Source organism: Ictalurus furcatus, chromosome 3 (assembly GCF_023375685.1).
Source record: "Ictalurus furcatus strain D&B chromosome 3, Billie_1.0, whole genome shotgun sequence".
In the NCBI taxonomy this organism is placed as follows: domain Eukaryota; kingdom Metazoa; phylum Chordata; class Actinopteri; order Siluriformes; family Ictaluridae; genus Ictalurus; species Ictalurus furcatus.
The window spans coordinates 10,863,681-10,882,482 of NC_071257.1; the positions used below are offsets into that span (position 1 = coordinate 10,863,681).

The 18,802-nt window shown below is 39.1% G+C and overlaps 1 protein-coding gene across 1 annotated transcript in view; it reads right to left on the reverse strand.

Annotated features, from left to right (window-relative positions):
* The window catches only part of spred2b (sprouty related EVH1 domain containing 2b), a 42,725-nt gene extending 26,493 nt beyond the window's left edge, over window positions 1-16,232 (reverse strand). Inside the window, exon 1 of the mRNA XM_053620731.1 lies at window positions 16,092-16,232. Coding sequence (XP_053476706.1) covers window positions 16,092-16,117 — 26 coding nt within the window. The 5' untranslated portion in view covers window positions 16,118-16,232. The remainder of the gene's footprint in view (window positions 1-16,091) is intronic.
* Between the last annotated feature and the right edge of the window lie 2,570 nt (window positions 16,233-18,802).

An 18,802-nucleotide genomic window follows, 5' to 3' on the forward strand; every position in this document is an offset into this window, starting at 1 on the left:
ATGTGTTTTTCCAGTCTTCAACTGTACAGTTTTGGTGAGCCTGTGCCCACTGCAGCCTCAGCTGTCTGCTCTTGGCTGACAGAAGAGGAACTCTACATAGTGCTCTGCTGTCATAGCCCATCCTCCTCACGTTTTGATGTGTTGTGCATTCTGAGATGCTTTTCTGCTCACCACAATTGCACAGAGTGGTTATCTGAGGTACTGTAGCCTTTCTTTCTGCTCGAACCGGTCTGGCCATTCTCATTGACCTCTCTCATCAACAAGTCGTTTCTGTCTACAGAACTGCCGCTCACTGGATGTTTTTTCTTTATTGCACTATTCTGAGTAAACTCTATGCATGTTATGCATGAACAACATGCATAGATGCATGAACAACATGCATAGATGTTTCATGTTATGCAAGAAAATCTCAGGAGATCAGTTATAGAAATACTCAAACCAGCCCATCTGGCACTATCATGCCACGGTCAAAATCACGGAGATCACATTTATTCCCCATTGTTTGATGTGAACATTACCTGAAGGTGTTCACCAATATCTCCATGATTTTATGCATTGCACTGCTGCCACACGATTGGCTGATTAGATAATTGCATGAGTGGTATACAGGTGTACATTAGGTGTACAGGTGTTCCTAATAAAGTGCTCAGTGAGTGTATATAAGGCCCAGCTGTCTGGTGTAACTTTAATAGGAAATAACCTAGGTCAGCTGCTTACATCATAAAAGAAGTTATTGCTAACCACTAAATTCCAGTAAACACAAATATTTCCCTGACTAACCTCAGGAGGAGGAATGGGGACATCCACAGGACAACAGAGTGGTTCTTTCCGATTGCACCACAGATAATAAGCTTGTTCTACTGCCAGGTTTGCCTACAGTGACCAGGCTATGACTATAAGGGCTGTTCCGCTGAAATGCAAAAATGACATTAAACACCACAGAATCCCCTGCGTACGTGCTGGATGGAGATTCTCATGTATGTGTTAACTGGCAAAGGGATGGAGAAAGGAGAAATTATGGTGGAAGCTGTTAAATTTTTCCCTCTTTAGTTGTCCCTATTAGATTATGATCAGGGGACATCCAGGTCTAAGAAGCACACGACTGTAACCATTCTCACAGTCTTAAACAAGTTGCCACTACAATCCCAAGTTAACAATGAAGAACACCAAGAGTACAGATTAATCCAGTCATCTCTGAAGCTTACAGAACATGTACACACATACTGTTTACCAGGATTAATCAAGATTGAAGATAGGAAATCTACAGGAAATTAGATTAGTTAATATTTTTATCTAATGTTGTTTCTACCATTAAAGGATCACAGAGGTGTAATAGTGAAGAGTCATTCTGCACATCTCTGAACACTTTCTAAAAGCACCAAATACACAAAGAATCATACACTTTGAGTATTAGTCATCTATTTATGGAGAACTTGTAAAGATGGCAAGCAGCAATTAAGGACTCTTTCTGGTCTGGCTAGGCTGAGGGTGAGTAGGCGTGTGCTTGGTTTGTGGATTAGCAGAAGGTGGTAGATGGCTGCATAGAAACACAGTAGGCATGTTCTGAAGTCCTGCCAGTGGAGGAGGGGAACCTGAAACACCTTTGAACCTACTCACTCCTTTGTAGGGAAGCTGTAAAAAGAGTAGAATGATGCTTGTGGTTTGAAATGATGTGCTCATTTCAAACTCCTGGCCATTCTCTTTCCTTCACCTACATAAAGTCAATGCTGAATGTTTAAACCCGATACTCAACCTCCTTCTTTGTTTCACGCATAGATCCTCGCTTATTAAGTGGTTGGAGTAATGTCTGGACATTTTGGTCAGTACTGGCTTGCTTCATAGATCATTTTAATGATTATGTGATGCTCTGTGTAGCTGTGTACGCACTACATGTTAAAAAATCCATGCAAAAACATTTGAGTTAATCATGGTGCTCTGCGTGTTTGTAGGAGGCTCTGAGTGCAGCCCACAGCGCTCCCTTCCTAAGCCTGCAAACCATGGCACTGATCACCCACACACACTCCCACACCCCAGAAACTTGCAATTCAGAACAGCATGCAGCCAAACCTTCTTCTCTGTCCATGGAAAACAAAACAGACAGCCACAATTGCCGCAGCACGGGGAGGAGACGGAGAAAGAAACCAAGGCAGCAAGGGGGGGGGGGTCAATCACACAATAATCTGGAAAAACCAGACATGACAGGGCTTACCGGCTGCTCTCATTCATCTCTGTGCATCCAGTGGTGTCGTTCAGGGCATCGGCAGTAAGAAGAATGGAGGATGAGCTTGGCCATGGGCACTGGAGCCTCAGTCCTTGGCGTCCACAACCAAAGCTTCAGCTATTCTCACATACGACGAATGATTCAGTCTCCTTGACAAACACGGCAAGCGGTGGAGGATGAGTCATCAGCAGGCAGCCATTCTGCCTTCAGCCGCCGGCCTACAGCCCAGTGCTGCTTTAGCTCTCTATTCTTATATTCTTTCTTTCTCTTTCTCTCTCTCTCTTTCTCCCTCCCTCCCTCACTCTCACTCGCTTTATTCCTCTCTTGCAATCTCAAGATAAGAGTGAAAGAGTATATGATCTCTACACTGCATAGGTCCAACACACCTACACCTTAAGCTAAGGCTGCATCCGATGACACCCACATATGTCGTGGGAGGTGCATGTGCATCTGTGTATGTGAGAGAGACAGTGATCAACCCTAACATGAAACAGTGCAGTGACTGTGTACCTCCACATCAATCCACCTACATGCACACCACTACATTTCTGAAGCCTATATAAACGCCTATGCTTTTAAGATTCCATACCGTCATCTAGAAGGAGAGATTCAGATGTATCTATGGAAAAAGGCTTGTAGCAAATGAAAGGGTTTGGCACGTTACACATTACAACATGCAATGTCAGCCCATTTTATTTACATTAAGTATATGTGAAATACAATCATTATTACTGTATCTGTCTTTAAAGGTCTGTAAACTACCTATACTAGAATTTCGGCACAGCAGAGAAACCCTCAGCTTCAGCAGGCACACATAACTCAAAAGCATATCCAACACCTGCAAGCCTTTCATGTGCCATTATTTGTATGCTCACGTGAATCGTCAGGAAACAGTACAAACAAATAGCCAAATCCAAAGGAGGAGCTTTTGAGACGCCCGGGAAGGGGTAGATTGTTATGATAACAGAGGTCAAGCCACCTACAATAGTAGGTCATTTTTTTAATGTTGCTGACTACCTGTGTCAGTCATTAGGCTCCATCTAGCACTCTCAATAGTTCAGAGGTTTGAAACCCTGGGGAAACCCTTAAAGCTTCCATGCAGATACATAATTATTCTCTCAGAAAAGATTCCAAATAAGTAGAGTCTGGAATATCTACATCTATTTAAAATAACTTATAAAAAGCATGTTAACAGTCAGATGGTAATGAATGATGGTCCTATAATAAGGAGCGTACTACATGCAGAGAAGAATGACTGCCCAACTAACATAGAACAATGTCCAAGAAACATTTTCCCCATTAGAGGAAATCTGAAAGATGTATGATGTTAGTTTTTGTTATTCACCCCAACATTTTGTGTTGCTGAAAGACATGTAGATGTTGGCAGACAAGTGAACACATGAGCGGTCACATGAGTATGTTGGAATGTTGAGTAAAGTCAGTACGATTAGTGTGCTCTCCATCAGACACATTTTAGGGTAAACAAATGCATTTTCCAGACTGGGACACAACCCCACTAACAACCAATTGTGATCTGGCCTCTTCTACCACCGTGTGCTACTGATAAGGTCTTTTCAACCTTTCTTAATAGAAAATAAGGTTCTATTCATCAAACAATTTTACAGAAATGTTTGGCTCTGTGGCTACAGGGCCTTAGGATTAACAATAGGTTAGAAACTATTGTTAATTCTAATGCCCTGTAGCCACAGAGCCAAACATTTCTGTTTTACTTGGAATTATAGATGGCATTAGTGTTGGGATGGTATCAGTGGATCAAATACTGGAGAAAACAAAGAACCAACCTGATCTGATTCTCTAACAAATCCAGCCTGAGATCACAGAATTGTAATGTAAATAAAAGTTAGATTGTAGCTGGTGGATCACTGTCAATTAAGATGCGACACTCTGCTCTGATTACCATGGCAACAGTAAACTGAGCAGGGAAACTGTGCTACTCTACTATATTTGTGATGCTGCAATTTAAAAAAAAAAAAAAGAAAAAGAAAAAAAAAAAAAAAAAAAAGAAAAAAAAGACTCAAAGTGGACACCAGTGTGCTAGCAACTGCATAGAAAAATTACATAACAAACTGAACAAAAGTACACTATTAACATCAAGCCATTCAAACTTTTCTAGTTAATCATTAGTGCAGAGCAGCAGTCACCAACCCTTTTCCTTGAGATCTACCATCCTGCAGATTTCATCTCCAATCAAAACCTAACACACCTGTTTAAGTTGATCAAGAACTTCTTATGGCAATGAAATGATGGTCACGTGGGCCAGATTATGGTTGGAGATAAAGTCTTCAGGAAAGCAGATCTCCAGGAACAGGGTTGGTGACCACTGGTGTAAAGTCACACGATGGCAGAACTCTTCTACTGGTTATGCTTATTGATCGTTTCAGAGCAGTTAAAGGCATATTTTAGTGTATTGACATCAACTATATTAAAAATTGAAATATGGCAATGAGTATCTGAGCAGTTGGAGTATGGACATTTTTAGATGATCATTTTCAATGAAGTGGTTTATTCAATAGTATCAGTATCAGAGAAGTGGCACTATGCTATGTCTATTTGGAACAGCTGTCAAGCGATCAACTAAGTCTCCTCTATGCTAGTTAACTGCTACACAACATGGTCGATGTAGTCGCCAAAATCCCCAAACAGTAGATACAGTACGTATTGCACACACGTGTAGGTATATCATGGAGTGGGCTGACTCTACTGAAACTGGTTGAAAGTGGAGGCTAAAATCTAAGCTATTGGCACAATAAAGCATTGAAAGTTCTTTGACCCCTAAAGGTTCGTTGTAGAACTCTACAACAAAGATGGTACCTTTCAAAAAAAGTGACAAGCATAACCACTTTAAGCAGCTAGAAACATTACGCACAGAAGACAGCCCTGCTTTATACACAAATTCTGCTACTCCATGCAGTGCCCTGAAAATAAAGCATAACCCAGTGTTGTACATATTGTGTTCTGGTCCCCCAGCAGCTACATATACAGTAGTGTCATAGAAAACAATACTTACTAGCTGAAGAAGAACATTTTTGTTGGTATGATTTCCTTGATATAAACCGTAATGAGAAGTAAAATACATACTTGTACACGAGCACAGTATTATGTCAGGCTCCATATCAACACAACATAAGATCTCCAACATTTAGGGCTTGGAACAGGCTGGGGTCAGAACTACTTTTGAGAGACATCCAACACAAACTTCAGAAAGCCCTGAGCTTTCATAAGGCACTTTTCCACTGCACGGTACGGCTCGACTCGGCTTTACTTTTCTGAGCTTGCTTTTCCACTGCAGTTTAGTGCCGCCTCAACGTGGGTGCCATCTTCCACTCGCCTTCACGCAGGAATAATGTTGTATTATCAAAGCCCTGTACAAATACACGATCAGGCTGTATTCCAAATGCCTTTCCTGTTCACTGAACATGGACCCTATTAAGGATGTAAAATAACTGCGTTCTAGACCCTATGTAATGCTCGATATGACTAAATTAGATTCAGCCGTGACAGGAGTGACTTTGATAAATGCCTCTTTGGAAATCGGTAACAAGCGAGATGTAAAAATCTAAGACAGAAACCTTTGTTGTAATTTTAGATCTGTAATGAGATAAATGATGCATAATATTCAATTAATAGAATATTACCATACTCAAAGTATTTACTCGGTACACACATTTACATGTGTATTCACATACACACATTTACTCGGTAATCAGAGTTCCCTACTCCCTCAGTGTGTGGCTCACATTTAGTATGGGCTCGGCTCGCTTGGAACCTTGACTGAAGTGGTACAAAAAAAAAAGTATCCACAGTGGAAAGCCCCCAAAAAGCAGGCAAAGTCAGGTCGCATTGTACCGTGAAGTGGAAAAGCATTAATAGTCATTCAGAACAGTTAGCTGCAATGTAACAATGAATCCGGGTAGTAAATAGCAAGATGATATGTGAAAGTGCACATTTTATTGTTGTCAACATATATAAAATGCCAGCATTACGACTGAGATGGCGATGTTTCCGTTTTTGCTGTGGCTTCATCAGAGGAAGATTACACAATCACACTAACTGGTGGAAAACATTTAATGAGGGATTATGAACTTTTTTTCAGAGCTCGATTCTTCAACATGTCCCCTATTATGATTTAAACTTAATTTTTAAATGTAGCCAGCTGGTTACAAGTAACTATATACTTGTTCCAGTACAGTACTTGATTAAATGTGTAACAATGACCATACTAATCACTGTTTTGAGAAGGTAATCATCAACATTAGAGTTATCACTAACGTTAGCTGGTTTGCTTGTTGCTACTCACTATTGTCTTCTGTTGTTGCTGTGCTGCAATTTCAGTCCAAAATGTTGCATGAATGTTTGGAGTTCACAATAGTAGAACATTACCAATAGCCTCTCAGGCCTGTAACTGTTAAAGCTCAGTTAAAGAAGCTTTTTATGAGCTTTACGTGCTCTGACAGAGCAAACAAAAGACACACTTTCATGGAGGCGTCCAAGTTTTTTTTTTTTTTTTCCACTTGGCATCTCAAAAGTGCAAAGGTGGGAAATGATGTCATTACAACTTGCAAACTACTACTTACAAGGCACCACAAATGCAGCACAAGCATGTTTCAGGAAATCATGTGAGGAGCTTCCAACCCTCCATTCATTCATTCATTCATTCATTCACACATCACATAATTACAGTGGAGGAGAGCAAGCGAGTCGAATGATTCTGCATCAGAGAACCACTTTTCCTGCCGTGGTCTGTGCCATCCCAAGTACCTTTCCAAAGCTGTGCAGGCATCCAATGAATGTTCAAATAGAAGTATAAAAGGGCGCGAACACTCCACAGATAAACTGGAACAGCAAATGTTAGAGAGTCTGTTTAAAGTCTGTTATATAATTTGTGGCCACAGAGCACAGGCCTGATGGTTCAACAGTGGGGCTGCTGCAGACTTGCATTTTATTTAGACCCTGCAAACTGGCTCAATCAGCAAAGGTCATAAAAATCAGCAACACTATAACACAGATTTGTTCAAATCATTTGTACCGTTTGATTACCGCTGAAATGAAGTAGATGGTTGTCAAAAAACTCAAAGGTAAAATTCAGGTCCCACACATTATGAAGGAGTGACAACTTAGTATAAAATTAAGTATTTACTAACAGCATGTACCATTAAACTTTAAATAAAAAGTTTATTTACTTTTCCCTTTTTGCTTAAATGTCTCATTCATTGTTTACATTTATCACATTTGAGAGACACAACTTACATTTATCTCATTTATACAATTGAGCATTTGAGGATTAAGGGCCTTGCTCAAGGGCCCAGCAGTGGCAGCTTGGCAGTGCTGGGATCTGAACTAGCAACCTTCTGATCAGTAGTCCAACGTCTTAACCACTGGATAACTGCATTTTCTATGAAGAGACACTCCAGCATGAAAGAGACTTAGGACATAGACTAATAGAAAATAGCTTAATATCACAGTAACATGATTTTAGCACTAAACCTTGCTCAAGTATACTTCCACAACAAAGTTGGCCAACTATTAACTGAACGCAGCACTGTGCTGGCTGTGGATAAAAAGCGGAGTTATAAATCCACACGGTGGACATGCTTTTACATACAGTATTTTGTTGAATTGAGCAATTGCTGATACAGCAATTTTTCCAGGTGACAATTTAATTAGTAGCTTGTGCTCATAAACTACATAGACAGTCTGAGCCATTTTCTAAGTAGCTGCAACCAAAATACTTGCTGTGCCATTCTCAGTGCACAGGCTCTGAAATACCTTCATGAAGTTTTCTGGTCTAGACACAGGCAGTTTCTGATTGGTGTCAAAGTTCTGCATCATCACAACACATGAAAAGAGACTCTAAAACCACAGGCAAAGGAGGGTGGAAAGCCTCAGGCATAGTGGCTTCCGCCCTTCTTGTCAGGTGAATTGAACAGTTGTACCAAACCTGATAAGGGCAGACTGCTATTTCCTTAGATAAGGCTTCACTGACCGTGCCTGGGCCACTCAACACCAATCTAGCAGCATGAGAGGGGAAGCACACACACACACACACACACACACACATACATATAGACATTATATTATATTATATTATATTATATTATATTACATTATATATATATATATATATATATATATATATATATATATATATATATATATATATATATATATATACACACACACATACATATACATATACACACACACACACACACACATACATACACACACACACACACACACATACACACACACACACACACACACACACACACACACACACACACACACACACACACACACACATACACACTTCCTCAGAAATCCATCTGCTATTATTTTCTGCATTTATAACATGCAGTGTATCCCTGTTCCACAACAGATGCACTATTTCAATTCCCAAAGTAACTAGGTGCAGAATAGTTTTAGAATAGGATGACACGGAGACCAATTTTGGCCCTAAATGACTATAATCTAAAGCAATTTAACACAACTGGATTGGTTATAGATGGTTTCTGTTATGAAACTCTGAAACTCATGTCACATAAAAAAACTGTGTATTTCACGTTACACATGACAAATGAAAGCTGAAAAAGAAATATATAAGTATCCGAGTTTTTGAGTGCAAAACAAAAAAAATATATAAATACATTTTAAATGTAACTACAAGTACTAAATATTGACATGTTGATATTTGGAGTAATAATGTCACGGCTGGTGTGTTGACACACAAACATTTCAGTAGATGAGGCACAGCAGCCTCTCTAAATAAGTGTTCTTATTTCTGCAATATAAGTAGGCAAATGATTACATATTTGCCTTTACTATGTGCAGCATGAAATGCTGTTTTTCACTGAGCACTACTGTTTGTCAAACTTAGCTGCTTTTCAGATTACAGATTTAGGCCATACACTGCATGTTGGCCAACACAAACATCAACTTAAATAATGCCTCAAACTGTTATCTAGGGAAGGCGTTAACTGCTCTTACTGACCCTGGACTTATTTTTGAATGGACGGTTATAGAAATGGACTAAGCAGGATGCCTGTGCAGTTGCTTCCAGAGGCCACATACACATTACCATATGAGAGTGTCGAATTGAAAAGGGCCTCGTTTGCTGTGGCAAGGCTTTAAAAGGGGGCATTTTGTCAATTGTAAAGGTACAACAGGTTCAATAAAGCACAGATAATGGTTTCCTGTCTGGGACATGACTGAAGGACTAACAGCGTTCCCTCCCAGCAGAGAGCATGGCAAAAGGGTGGAGGGAAAAATGACAAGGCACTCATTCTGTGTGAGACCGAGGGCCCTGTTTGGACAGGCCTATTTTACAGCAGCACAGTGGCCTACACAAATAAACCATCACATTTTACTACTCAACTTAACCAAAGTATCAAGGAAACAATCAAATTAAAAATTAACAGCCTGACTGGCTGGGCAAAGAACATCCGGTCTTTTCCGCTGTTCTATTCAATAGGAATTAAACATAGACCTACAGAACAACGTGATATCGTAAGGATCCACTAATGAGATGAGTGATAGTGCTCTAAAACAGCTTTTACCACTTTAAAAAAAAACTGTTTAACTGCTCGCTGTACACTTTACCCATTGTATACTGTACACTTTACCCTTCCTTGTATCATTAAGGATTCTTCGCTTACACCTCCTACACCAAGCACCGCCTGAAGAGGTCAAGATTTGTTCCATATGCATCTTACAGTGCTGACTCACATAGTCATTAACTAGGAATCAACCATTACTCGGCTTTGTCAGACCATTTAATGTAAACTAAATATGGGATTTACTCTGATACGTCAATAAATTGCATGAAGCTCAAAAAGTAATGCAGTTGTATAAAAATGAGTTATGACAGCTGAACCTACATGGATTTGACTCAAATATTCAGGATATTATTTTAACAATGACCAAAAGGCTGTGGAGATGCAAGTGCATGAATCAATGTGTGAAAAGTGAGTGAAAATAAATGCATCTTTCTGAAATGATTCATTCACACCATACTGAACTAAACATGGTATGCTTCATTTTGTTTAATTTTTTTTAAAAAAAAGGTTGAATGAGGATTCAATTATTCGTAGGAGGAAAACCTCTTAAATATTCTCTGGCAATACAGTCAGTACAAAAGCAGAGTGGGACCGAGCAGTGCTCAGACTTCTCTCAGCCCTGCGCTATGTGTTTGATGGAAGCACAAGTAAACTTTTCAAAACACTTTAGGACAGCATTACCTCAAATCTAATTCCACCAAAAAATAAAGGTTACTTGTGTGAAATGCCAAACTTTAATACATTATGTTCTCATTTAGAACGTAAGCCGATTTGTGCAAACCTAATCTTGTTCAACTGGAAGCCAAAAAAAAAGTAAATAAATAAATGCACACCACCATGTATCCTCTTACAGAAAATAAAGTGGTCATCAGTACACATCTTAGATTAATGAGAGAGGTATAATGCATAATCGCTTCTCAAAACACCTTCCACTGTTTTCTTTACATGGAAGAGATGTCAAACACTAGCAGTATTAAAAACTATGCTGAGAAAGTAACTGGGTGACAAATCATGTTGTCAAATTAATTCCTGAAGTGTATCCTACTGTCTCAAAACCTGTACAGGGGATTGCATTTAAGAAGCATACTCATATTTCTGTTAGACTGCTGCATACTGTATTAGTCATTAACTCCATAACTATACAGGTTTTATATTGTTGAAGGACATTCACAAAGACTATTGAGTATAGGCACAAGGTTTGTACAGCTGTAAAAAGTTACATTTTAAATGAAAGCAGAGCCTGGCCTGAGTCACACTGAAAATGAGGATGTGAAATCAATTCTTGCTGCGTCGGATTGCCCATGGCTGCATTGACCTTTAGCTGAATGTCATTTCTTCATTGTGGTCTTCTGTGCCAATCTGAGCACATATTTGTGCTGTGGAAATGCTGCCAGGATGAACACCATTATGCGGCCGTAACCACCACTGAGGTCACAGAGGTCCGGACCGCTGTATTTTTTTCTGAGGTGTATATTAAAAATCATAAAATAATTGCCTAATAATAACTATTTGGTACCGCAAAGATTGCACAACGTAAAGGTAACCGACCTTCTCAGGTGACTGCTTGCTTGAGTTGACCAATGAAATTGGCTGAGGGGCAGGCTTTGGAATTCACTGTGCTGGACTATGTCAACAAACGCATTATGAGGTGACTAGAGAATTTTACTAGTCATCTGCTTGTAGTTGCCAAGCCATGATTAATAATCAGACATAATCTGACAAATAGCTCCTGTGCACGGTCGTGCTTTGTTAAACAGTGGACGTCCATCATGAGTGAATTAACTAGCTAGCTGCCAGCTAACATTAATTCCATCCATCCAATGATGGGCTGAAATGATATGCTTTTCTTTCATATCAGTTTAAGTTTGAAATTAATGTTAAAATGACCACTATATATATATATATTTTTTTTTTATTTTCATCACAAGATTATCCTAGCAGAGGCTGGTAACATTTGCAAAAAAATATCAATTTACCCTGTTACGAAAATGAAAAGACTGCATCAATTAAAGCTCTGCTTTGGGAAGTGAAACAACAGAGGATAAGATGAGACAGAGAAAAATAAAAAAAAAGATGATTGAGATGAGTGAGGAAGAGTAGGTACTACTCACTGTGCCCAGAATATGATTAGCATTACGTTACTGTGCTATTTAACAAAAACTGACCTGATCTCAAACAATGTAGTCCTAATTATCACAGAGATATATGTTCTTTGGTAATTACAGTGAAGCCTATAGGTTCCATTTAATTTCATAAGTATAGTGTCATAATACAGTATAGTATTACTGTATAGATATCATTTTGTATAAAACACATTTTTCCTATGTTTATGTACTGCTTGAGACATATTTTTATAATTCAAATCCAAAACGATGCAAACTCAAACACAAACATTAAATAAAGGTGTTTTTATTTTTTATTACAATTATTTGTACTACACTTCGGTAGGAGACAAGTGAGGAGTCACAAAGAAAGGGACAGGCAGTGAATACAGATGGAGAGAGAAGAGTGAGTAGAAGAGGATGGAGAGAAATGAACAGAAAGATTGTAATGTTGAATGCAGAGAGACAATAAGAGATGAGAAACAGGGAGCAGGTTATGGAAAGCAGAGATACAGAAAGAGGTTGAGAGAAAGAGCATAGGAGACACAAAAGGAAAAGACTCAGAGACCCCACAAGCAGAGCAATACTGAAGTAGACCAGGCTGAGATGAGAGGTGATAGAGCTGATGTCAAAGAGACACATTTCTACACGAATTTGATCCAGCCCACTGACATTGTTTTGAAGCTATTATTATCCAACTTCTTAAAATGCACATACAGGTGCATCTCAAAAAAATCGAATATCGTGGAAAAGTTAGTTTTTTAATTGATAATTAAATTTCATTTAAAGTTAATTTAATTCCAAAAGTGGAACTTTCATATAGTCTAGATTCATTCCACATTAAGTGAAACATTTCAAGCCTTTTTTTGTTTTAATCTTGATGATTAAGGCTTACAGCTCATCAAAAAAATCAAAAATCCAGCATCTCAAAATATTCAAATAAAGAATTTATAATACACAAATGTCAACGTTCTGAAACGCATGTTCATTTATGCACTCAATACTTGGTCGGGGCTCCTTGTGCAGGAATTACTGCATCAATGACTACGTTTACATGGACAGCAGTAATCTAATTATTAACCTTACTCTGAATAAGACAATATTGTGATTAAGGTGTTTACATGAGTCGCTTTTAGAATACTCCTTTCATGTACCCTTTTTACATGTTATAAAACATAGTTTGATTAACAGCACACGTCATTACATCACCGCACCACGCCGTCTGACGTCCCTCCAGAATTTCACGTATCAACATACAGTTCGTCTTTGTTATGGTATCGTATACAGTTTTATGAACGCTTCAAGTGCGGTTGATTATTTGTCATGCTGTACGTGCAAATAGACAACTGCTTGAAGCCATGGGCTGCGTCCCAAACCAGGTACTTACCCTCTATGTAGTAGCCGAGATACATGTATTTCTCCTACTACTGGCCTATAGCAGGCAAGTACACGGTTTGGCACGCAGCCATGCTCTCGTTTGCCGTAAAACAGTTGAGCGCTGCCGTGTGTGATCGTGTCCTGTCACAAAATGTGGTGAAAACTCACAGAAGACATTAATAATGTGATTAAGGTGTTTACATGTCTGTAATACACGTCGATAATGCGACTAAAACAGGAATACTCCACGTCTTAATTCGATTTGGGTTTACTTCGAGTATGACCTTAATCGGATTAAGGTAATTAAAAAATTGCTGTTTGCATGGTAATTTCTTAATCAGGCTATTGTCTTAATCTGGTTAATAGTGGATTATTGTTGTCCATGTAAACACACAGTGATTCTCTATGGGGTTCAGGTCAGGCGAGTTGGCTAGCCAATCATGCACAGTAATACCATGGACAGCAAACCAGTTACTAGTAGTTGTGGCACTGTGGGCCGGTGCCAGGTCCTGCTGGAAAAGGAAATCAGCATCTCCATAAAGCTCGTCAGCAGATGGAAGCATGAAGTGGTCTAAAATCTCCTGGTAGATGCTGCATTGACTCTCGACTTGAGAAAACATAGTGGACCAACACCAGCAGATGACATGGCACCCCAAATCATCACTGACTGTGGAAACTTCACACTGGACTTCAAGCAACTTGGATTGTGTGTGTCTCCACTCTTCCTCCAGACTCTGGGACCTTGATTTCCAAATGAAATGCAAAATTTACTTTCATCTTCCCCATGATTGTGGTTGTGCGTACTGAACCAGACTGAGAGATTAAAGGCTCAGGAAACTTTTCCACGTGTTTTGAGATAATTAGTTGATTAGTGCACTTCTCAAGTCGACATTTCTTTATTATAAATTCTTTATTCGAATATTTTGAGATATTGGATTTTTGATTTCCATGAGCTGTAAGCCGTAATCATCAAGATTCAAACAAAAAAAGGCTTGAAATATTTCACTTTATGTGTAATGAATCTAGACTACATGAAAGTTCCACTTTGATTTAAATTACAGTAAAAAGATTTTTTTGAGATGCACCTGTATGTCGATCAGGGAAATCAATATTTTTCGCCCCAGAACCCCTCTAACTAACTTAGTTTTTGGGCCTAGGTATTTTTTAAACCCTGCATACAGCCATGCTAGCCACTGTGTATTTTTGTCCATGCTCAATTGTATGACATAAATGTGGTAAGATATATAACCCACGTTTCAATGTTACAATAGGTTTAAAATAATGTTTAACGCTTTTAAAAAAAAAAAAAAAAAAAAAAAAAAAAAAAAACGGGTTCGTTCAATGCTAACTCATGTAACGAATATACAGCTAACAGGGCTCAGAGCTAACCTTTATCCTATAGCCTACTGCTTTCCCACAGACAGCATACAGGAAGCTAGATTACCTCTTTCAATTTACTGCTTCTTTGCAATTCTCAAAGAATAAAAAAAAACCTATCGATATTTGATGTGTTGTTGAGGTGCTCTATATTTTAAACAGTGTATTTCGATCCGCTTTAAAAAAATAATAAAACCCGGTCCAAAATATATCGCGCGAGCCATATGCGTGGCCGTTTCCCAAACCGAATACTGTTGTACTACGTATTAGACAAAAATAGTGCTCCAGTCGCATGATTCAGTAGCTCTAGTGGTATAGTGGTGCAGGTATAGGGGCGTCCCGCTCGCCCTGCTTGAATGGCGCGCGGTCTGACAATTCAGCTCTTTTATGAATGAGAGCAGCGTTCAGAGACCACTGCGCGCAAAAAAAAACCGCCCTCTTCCGTCGGACAAAAGCAAAACTGCGTTCATTCAACACCGAGGCCTCAATTCTGCATTTGGTCTTTTTACGCTTGTAGAAAGATAGCCACATGGTCTCGCGATAGCTGCTGTTGCATGCACGAGTCAGATAAATCAGCATAGAGCTCATAAAGGCCTAACGAATAGACTATGAACAAAAGACTGGCTTAGAAATAAACGTCTATAAGCCTTACCTACAGCCCCTGCACATAAAATTAACATGCACATGTAAAAGTAATAACGAAAATGTTCCTTAAATCTTGAGACAAGATACTTTCGTGTGTTAAAGAAAGTCAAGAAGTAAAACATTTCAGCATTCTACACATGCGATTAGTAAAATTTGACTGAGTTTCAAAACAGCCAAATGCATATGTCAAATACACGTGTGTGTGTGTGTGTGTGTGAGAGAGAGAGAGAGAGAGAGAGAGTGAGATACATGCATAAACTCTGCAACGCAAATGACAACACTTTTTTATGAATGGAGCACTGTATGCAAATGAGTGCGATTCAAAAGATTGGGGAGAGAGGGAAAAAAAACAAATGGCGGATGCACTAATCTCATCTGGTCTTTTCAAAGTTCTGCATGTGCATAAACGTGCAAAATGCCACAGAAACTGAGGGAGAAATAAAGCTAATGTCTGGTTTAGAAGGGTAAACGTGCACGTAAAACTCGCGAGATGTTCACGAGACAGAGTGACGTTTTTAGGAAGATTAGTAAATGCCTTTAGTGAAAATGTTTCCGAACCGCCCAACTTACTCTTCTTCCCTCCCCTCAGGAGAAGAGAGGGCCCAGTCCCCCCACTTTTCATCGCCCCTGTCAATAGAAAACATTTAACCCGAGAATAGTTTCTTAAACTTTTCCCAGTTACACCTCATACTCACCACAAGCAAACAAGCGCGTGCAGAGAAAGAAAGAAGGGGGAAATAGACTGTGAAATTAGCACAGAAGGAAAAATAGGAGTATTTACCATGTACTTACTCGTTTGGGTGTGTTTCTTCAATCATTTTTTCTTTTCACCTAGCACAAAATCCCACAAAGGGTGCACTCTTTTCGTTCGTCATTTTTTCTTGCCACCCTTCCTCCCCCCCAAAATAAACCTCTTACATATCACTACTGCTGTCACTTGTTTAGCCCTTTTTCCGTATTCTGTTTGTTTTTGTTCTCCTCTTCGTCCCTCCGTTCCTGATGGCTTTTCGTCTATCTGTTTTTTTCCTCCGGAGCTAATCATTTGCTGATGAAAATTGTGAATGACGCCAAATCCGCAGACGCGAGTAAATAACCCTTGCTTATTTTATTGTTTTTTTCTTCTTTCCCCCCTGTAAAGAGCATTTGCATGTATTCCGACCTGGCTGTGGTGCTAAATGCGCGGTTGATGTTGCTGAGGGTGGCCCCGTACGAGCCCCATCTCTCATTACTCCATGTTGGATTGTGCAGCAGAGAAGGCGAGCAGGCACACAGCACAGAGCGCTCGCAGGGCGGAAGTGTTGACGTCACATCGCACCCCGTTCGACTGCAGGCTGCGTCCAAGCCCTCACGGTTACTTTAGATACTATCGCACTGAACCGAGTATCAGCCACGACGACACACACTATTCAGTACAGTAGAGACTCTGCTATTAATTATAAAACCACTGCTTTACACATCCGAGCTTTATTTCAACTGTTCCATTACCTGGTAGAAATATTCAACTTTACACCAGCCACCGTGCTGAAAATGAATGGCAACGATAGCGTCTTTGCAGTGACTATAATTTAATCGATTACTCAACAGCAAATGGGTCTGAAGTGGTTCTTTACTGTGCCATTACCTGCAAGACGGGTAATCAGGAGCAAAGGTGGGCCGCGCAGCCTCTGTGGCTCCGTCCCAAACCCAATTGTAGCCTACGTCACAATACAATTGGCGTAAGATTGTGAACACTATATAACATTATTCTGCTTTTCGTAGCGAAGTCTTTATCAGTTTCCCCTTTTGAGAACACTGAGGATAATAGTGGCTTTGATCAGGCTTTTTTCATATCTGACATATATGATATCCGGTCCAAATTCCTCGCTGATCACTTTAAATCAGGGGCATTCACAAGAAAAGATCATTTCATCATTGCAGTTTTCTAAACGAGATATCATCCCTGCTTAGTCTGAGAACAAAATAAACACTGCAAAATTCCGTTTATTGTGAGTTATGTCCAAACAATGTTGGACACTTGCGCATTCTTAGCACACTTGACAACAGTTAACTGTTTTGGAAATCACAATGAACACAATCTATCAGAGTTATTTGGATGCCACCATCTGGTCAAAACACATTTTTACAGTTTTTAAAACAGAGTATTTACATTGTACTTATGCTATTATTTAACACTGTTTAAACCCGGTTTTGTTTTTTCTTTATTCTGAACGTTGACAGACTGCTTAAAAGTGCAAAATCTCATAATCTTAGTGAACCAGTTTCTTTCGAATGAATAATGAATTAACGTGTACGTGTAAAACCCTCCGCACACTGATTACGATGTAAAGACCCCATAAAAAACTATCATGAAAATAAACAAAAAGATCCAGATTATTTAGAAATCATGGTCTTTATTTAAATCAGCATTAGGCAGTTATGCTATGATCAAAAAAAAAAAAAAAAAAAAAAAAAGAGCAATAGGAGATCCAGCCACATCAACTGCCCTTGGCACCAGATAAACATTTATGGAAATGTACATAGACAACATGAGGTGCCTTTAGTTTACACAAACCCCTGACCCCCAAACATGAAAAAAAAAATATATAATAATAATAATAATAATAATAATAATAACAACAACAACAACAACAACCACCCAATGATATTTTCATGTCTGTCCATCACATATCTATTCATTTCACAAGCCTAATCCATACTAGATTCCCCCTTAAATTACTAAGCAACTCCCTTTAACACATAATCATTTTGTTTTCACTTTAAAAGACTGCACACAGTTGCATTCTATGCCAGAAAGTCTTAATAATGCACTGCAAAAGAAAATTTAATGCAAAAATAGGCGCAAAAATGTCTAAACAATTTCTTCCTGTATCTGATCATCTGGAATAGCTTAAAGATGGAAAGGTCTGGCTAATGCCCATTTTAAAGCGATCATTCAGTAAAAGCTTAAGATCAGGGAAGGGGAAAAATGGAATAGAATACAATTTTAAGCTGAAAAAATAGAAAAATACAAAATTAATTTGAGCCTAACACACCACAACCCTGAGCACAAGAACTCATTAATGACAAGCACTTGACGTCTGGACAAGGAGGGAGGATGATAGAGGGACTGAGAACTGCTTAGCAGGTTCCCTCACATAGAGAAAGATCAATGTTATGTACACAGAGAAGAAAACAAAGAACCGTCATTGAATTGAGTTGTTCGGTTTCACCCCACATTGTCTTTGCCCTAACAAAAAATCCATAGTAGGTAAAACATTTCAATCTTACTTAATTGGGCTGGCATGACAGTGCTGTATGAGCTGTCACAAGAAACCTTTTCTACTTTTATCAGTTTGTATCATAATGCATGAACGTGGTGATGCGGCTCATTTTATAGTGAGACACTCTACTTTGGTGTTAGAAATCCAATCTTCATTGCAATACTGCAGAAGACCGGCTTTGTTTTGTGCGAGATAAACACTGACAGAAGTTGAAATGACTGCTTGTGACAACTTTATGATCTG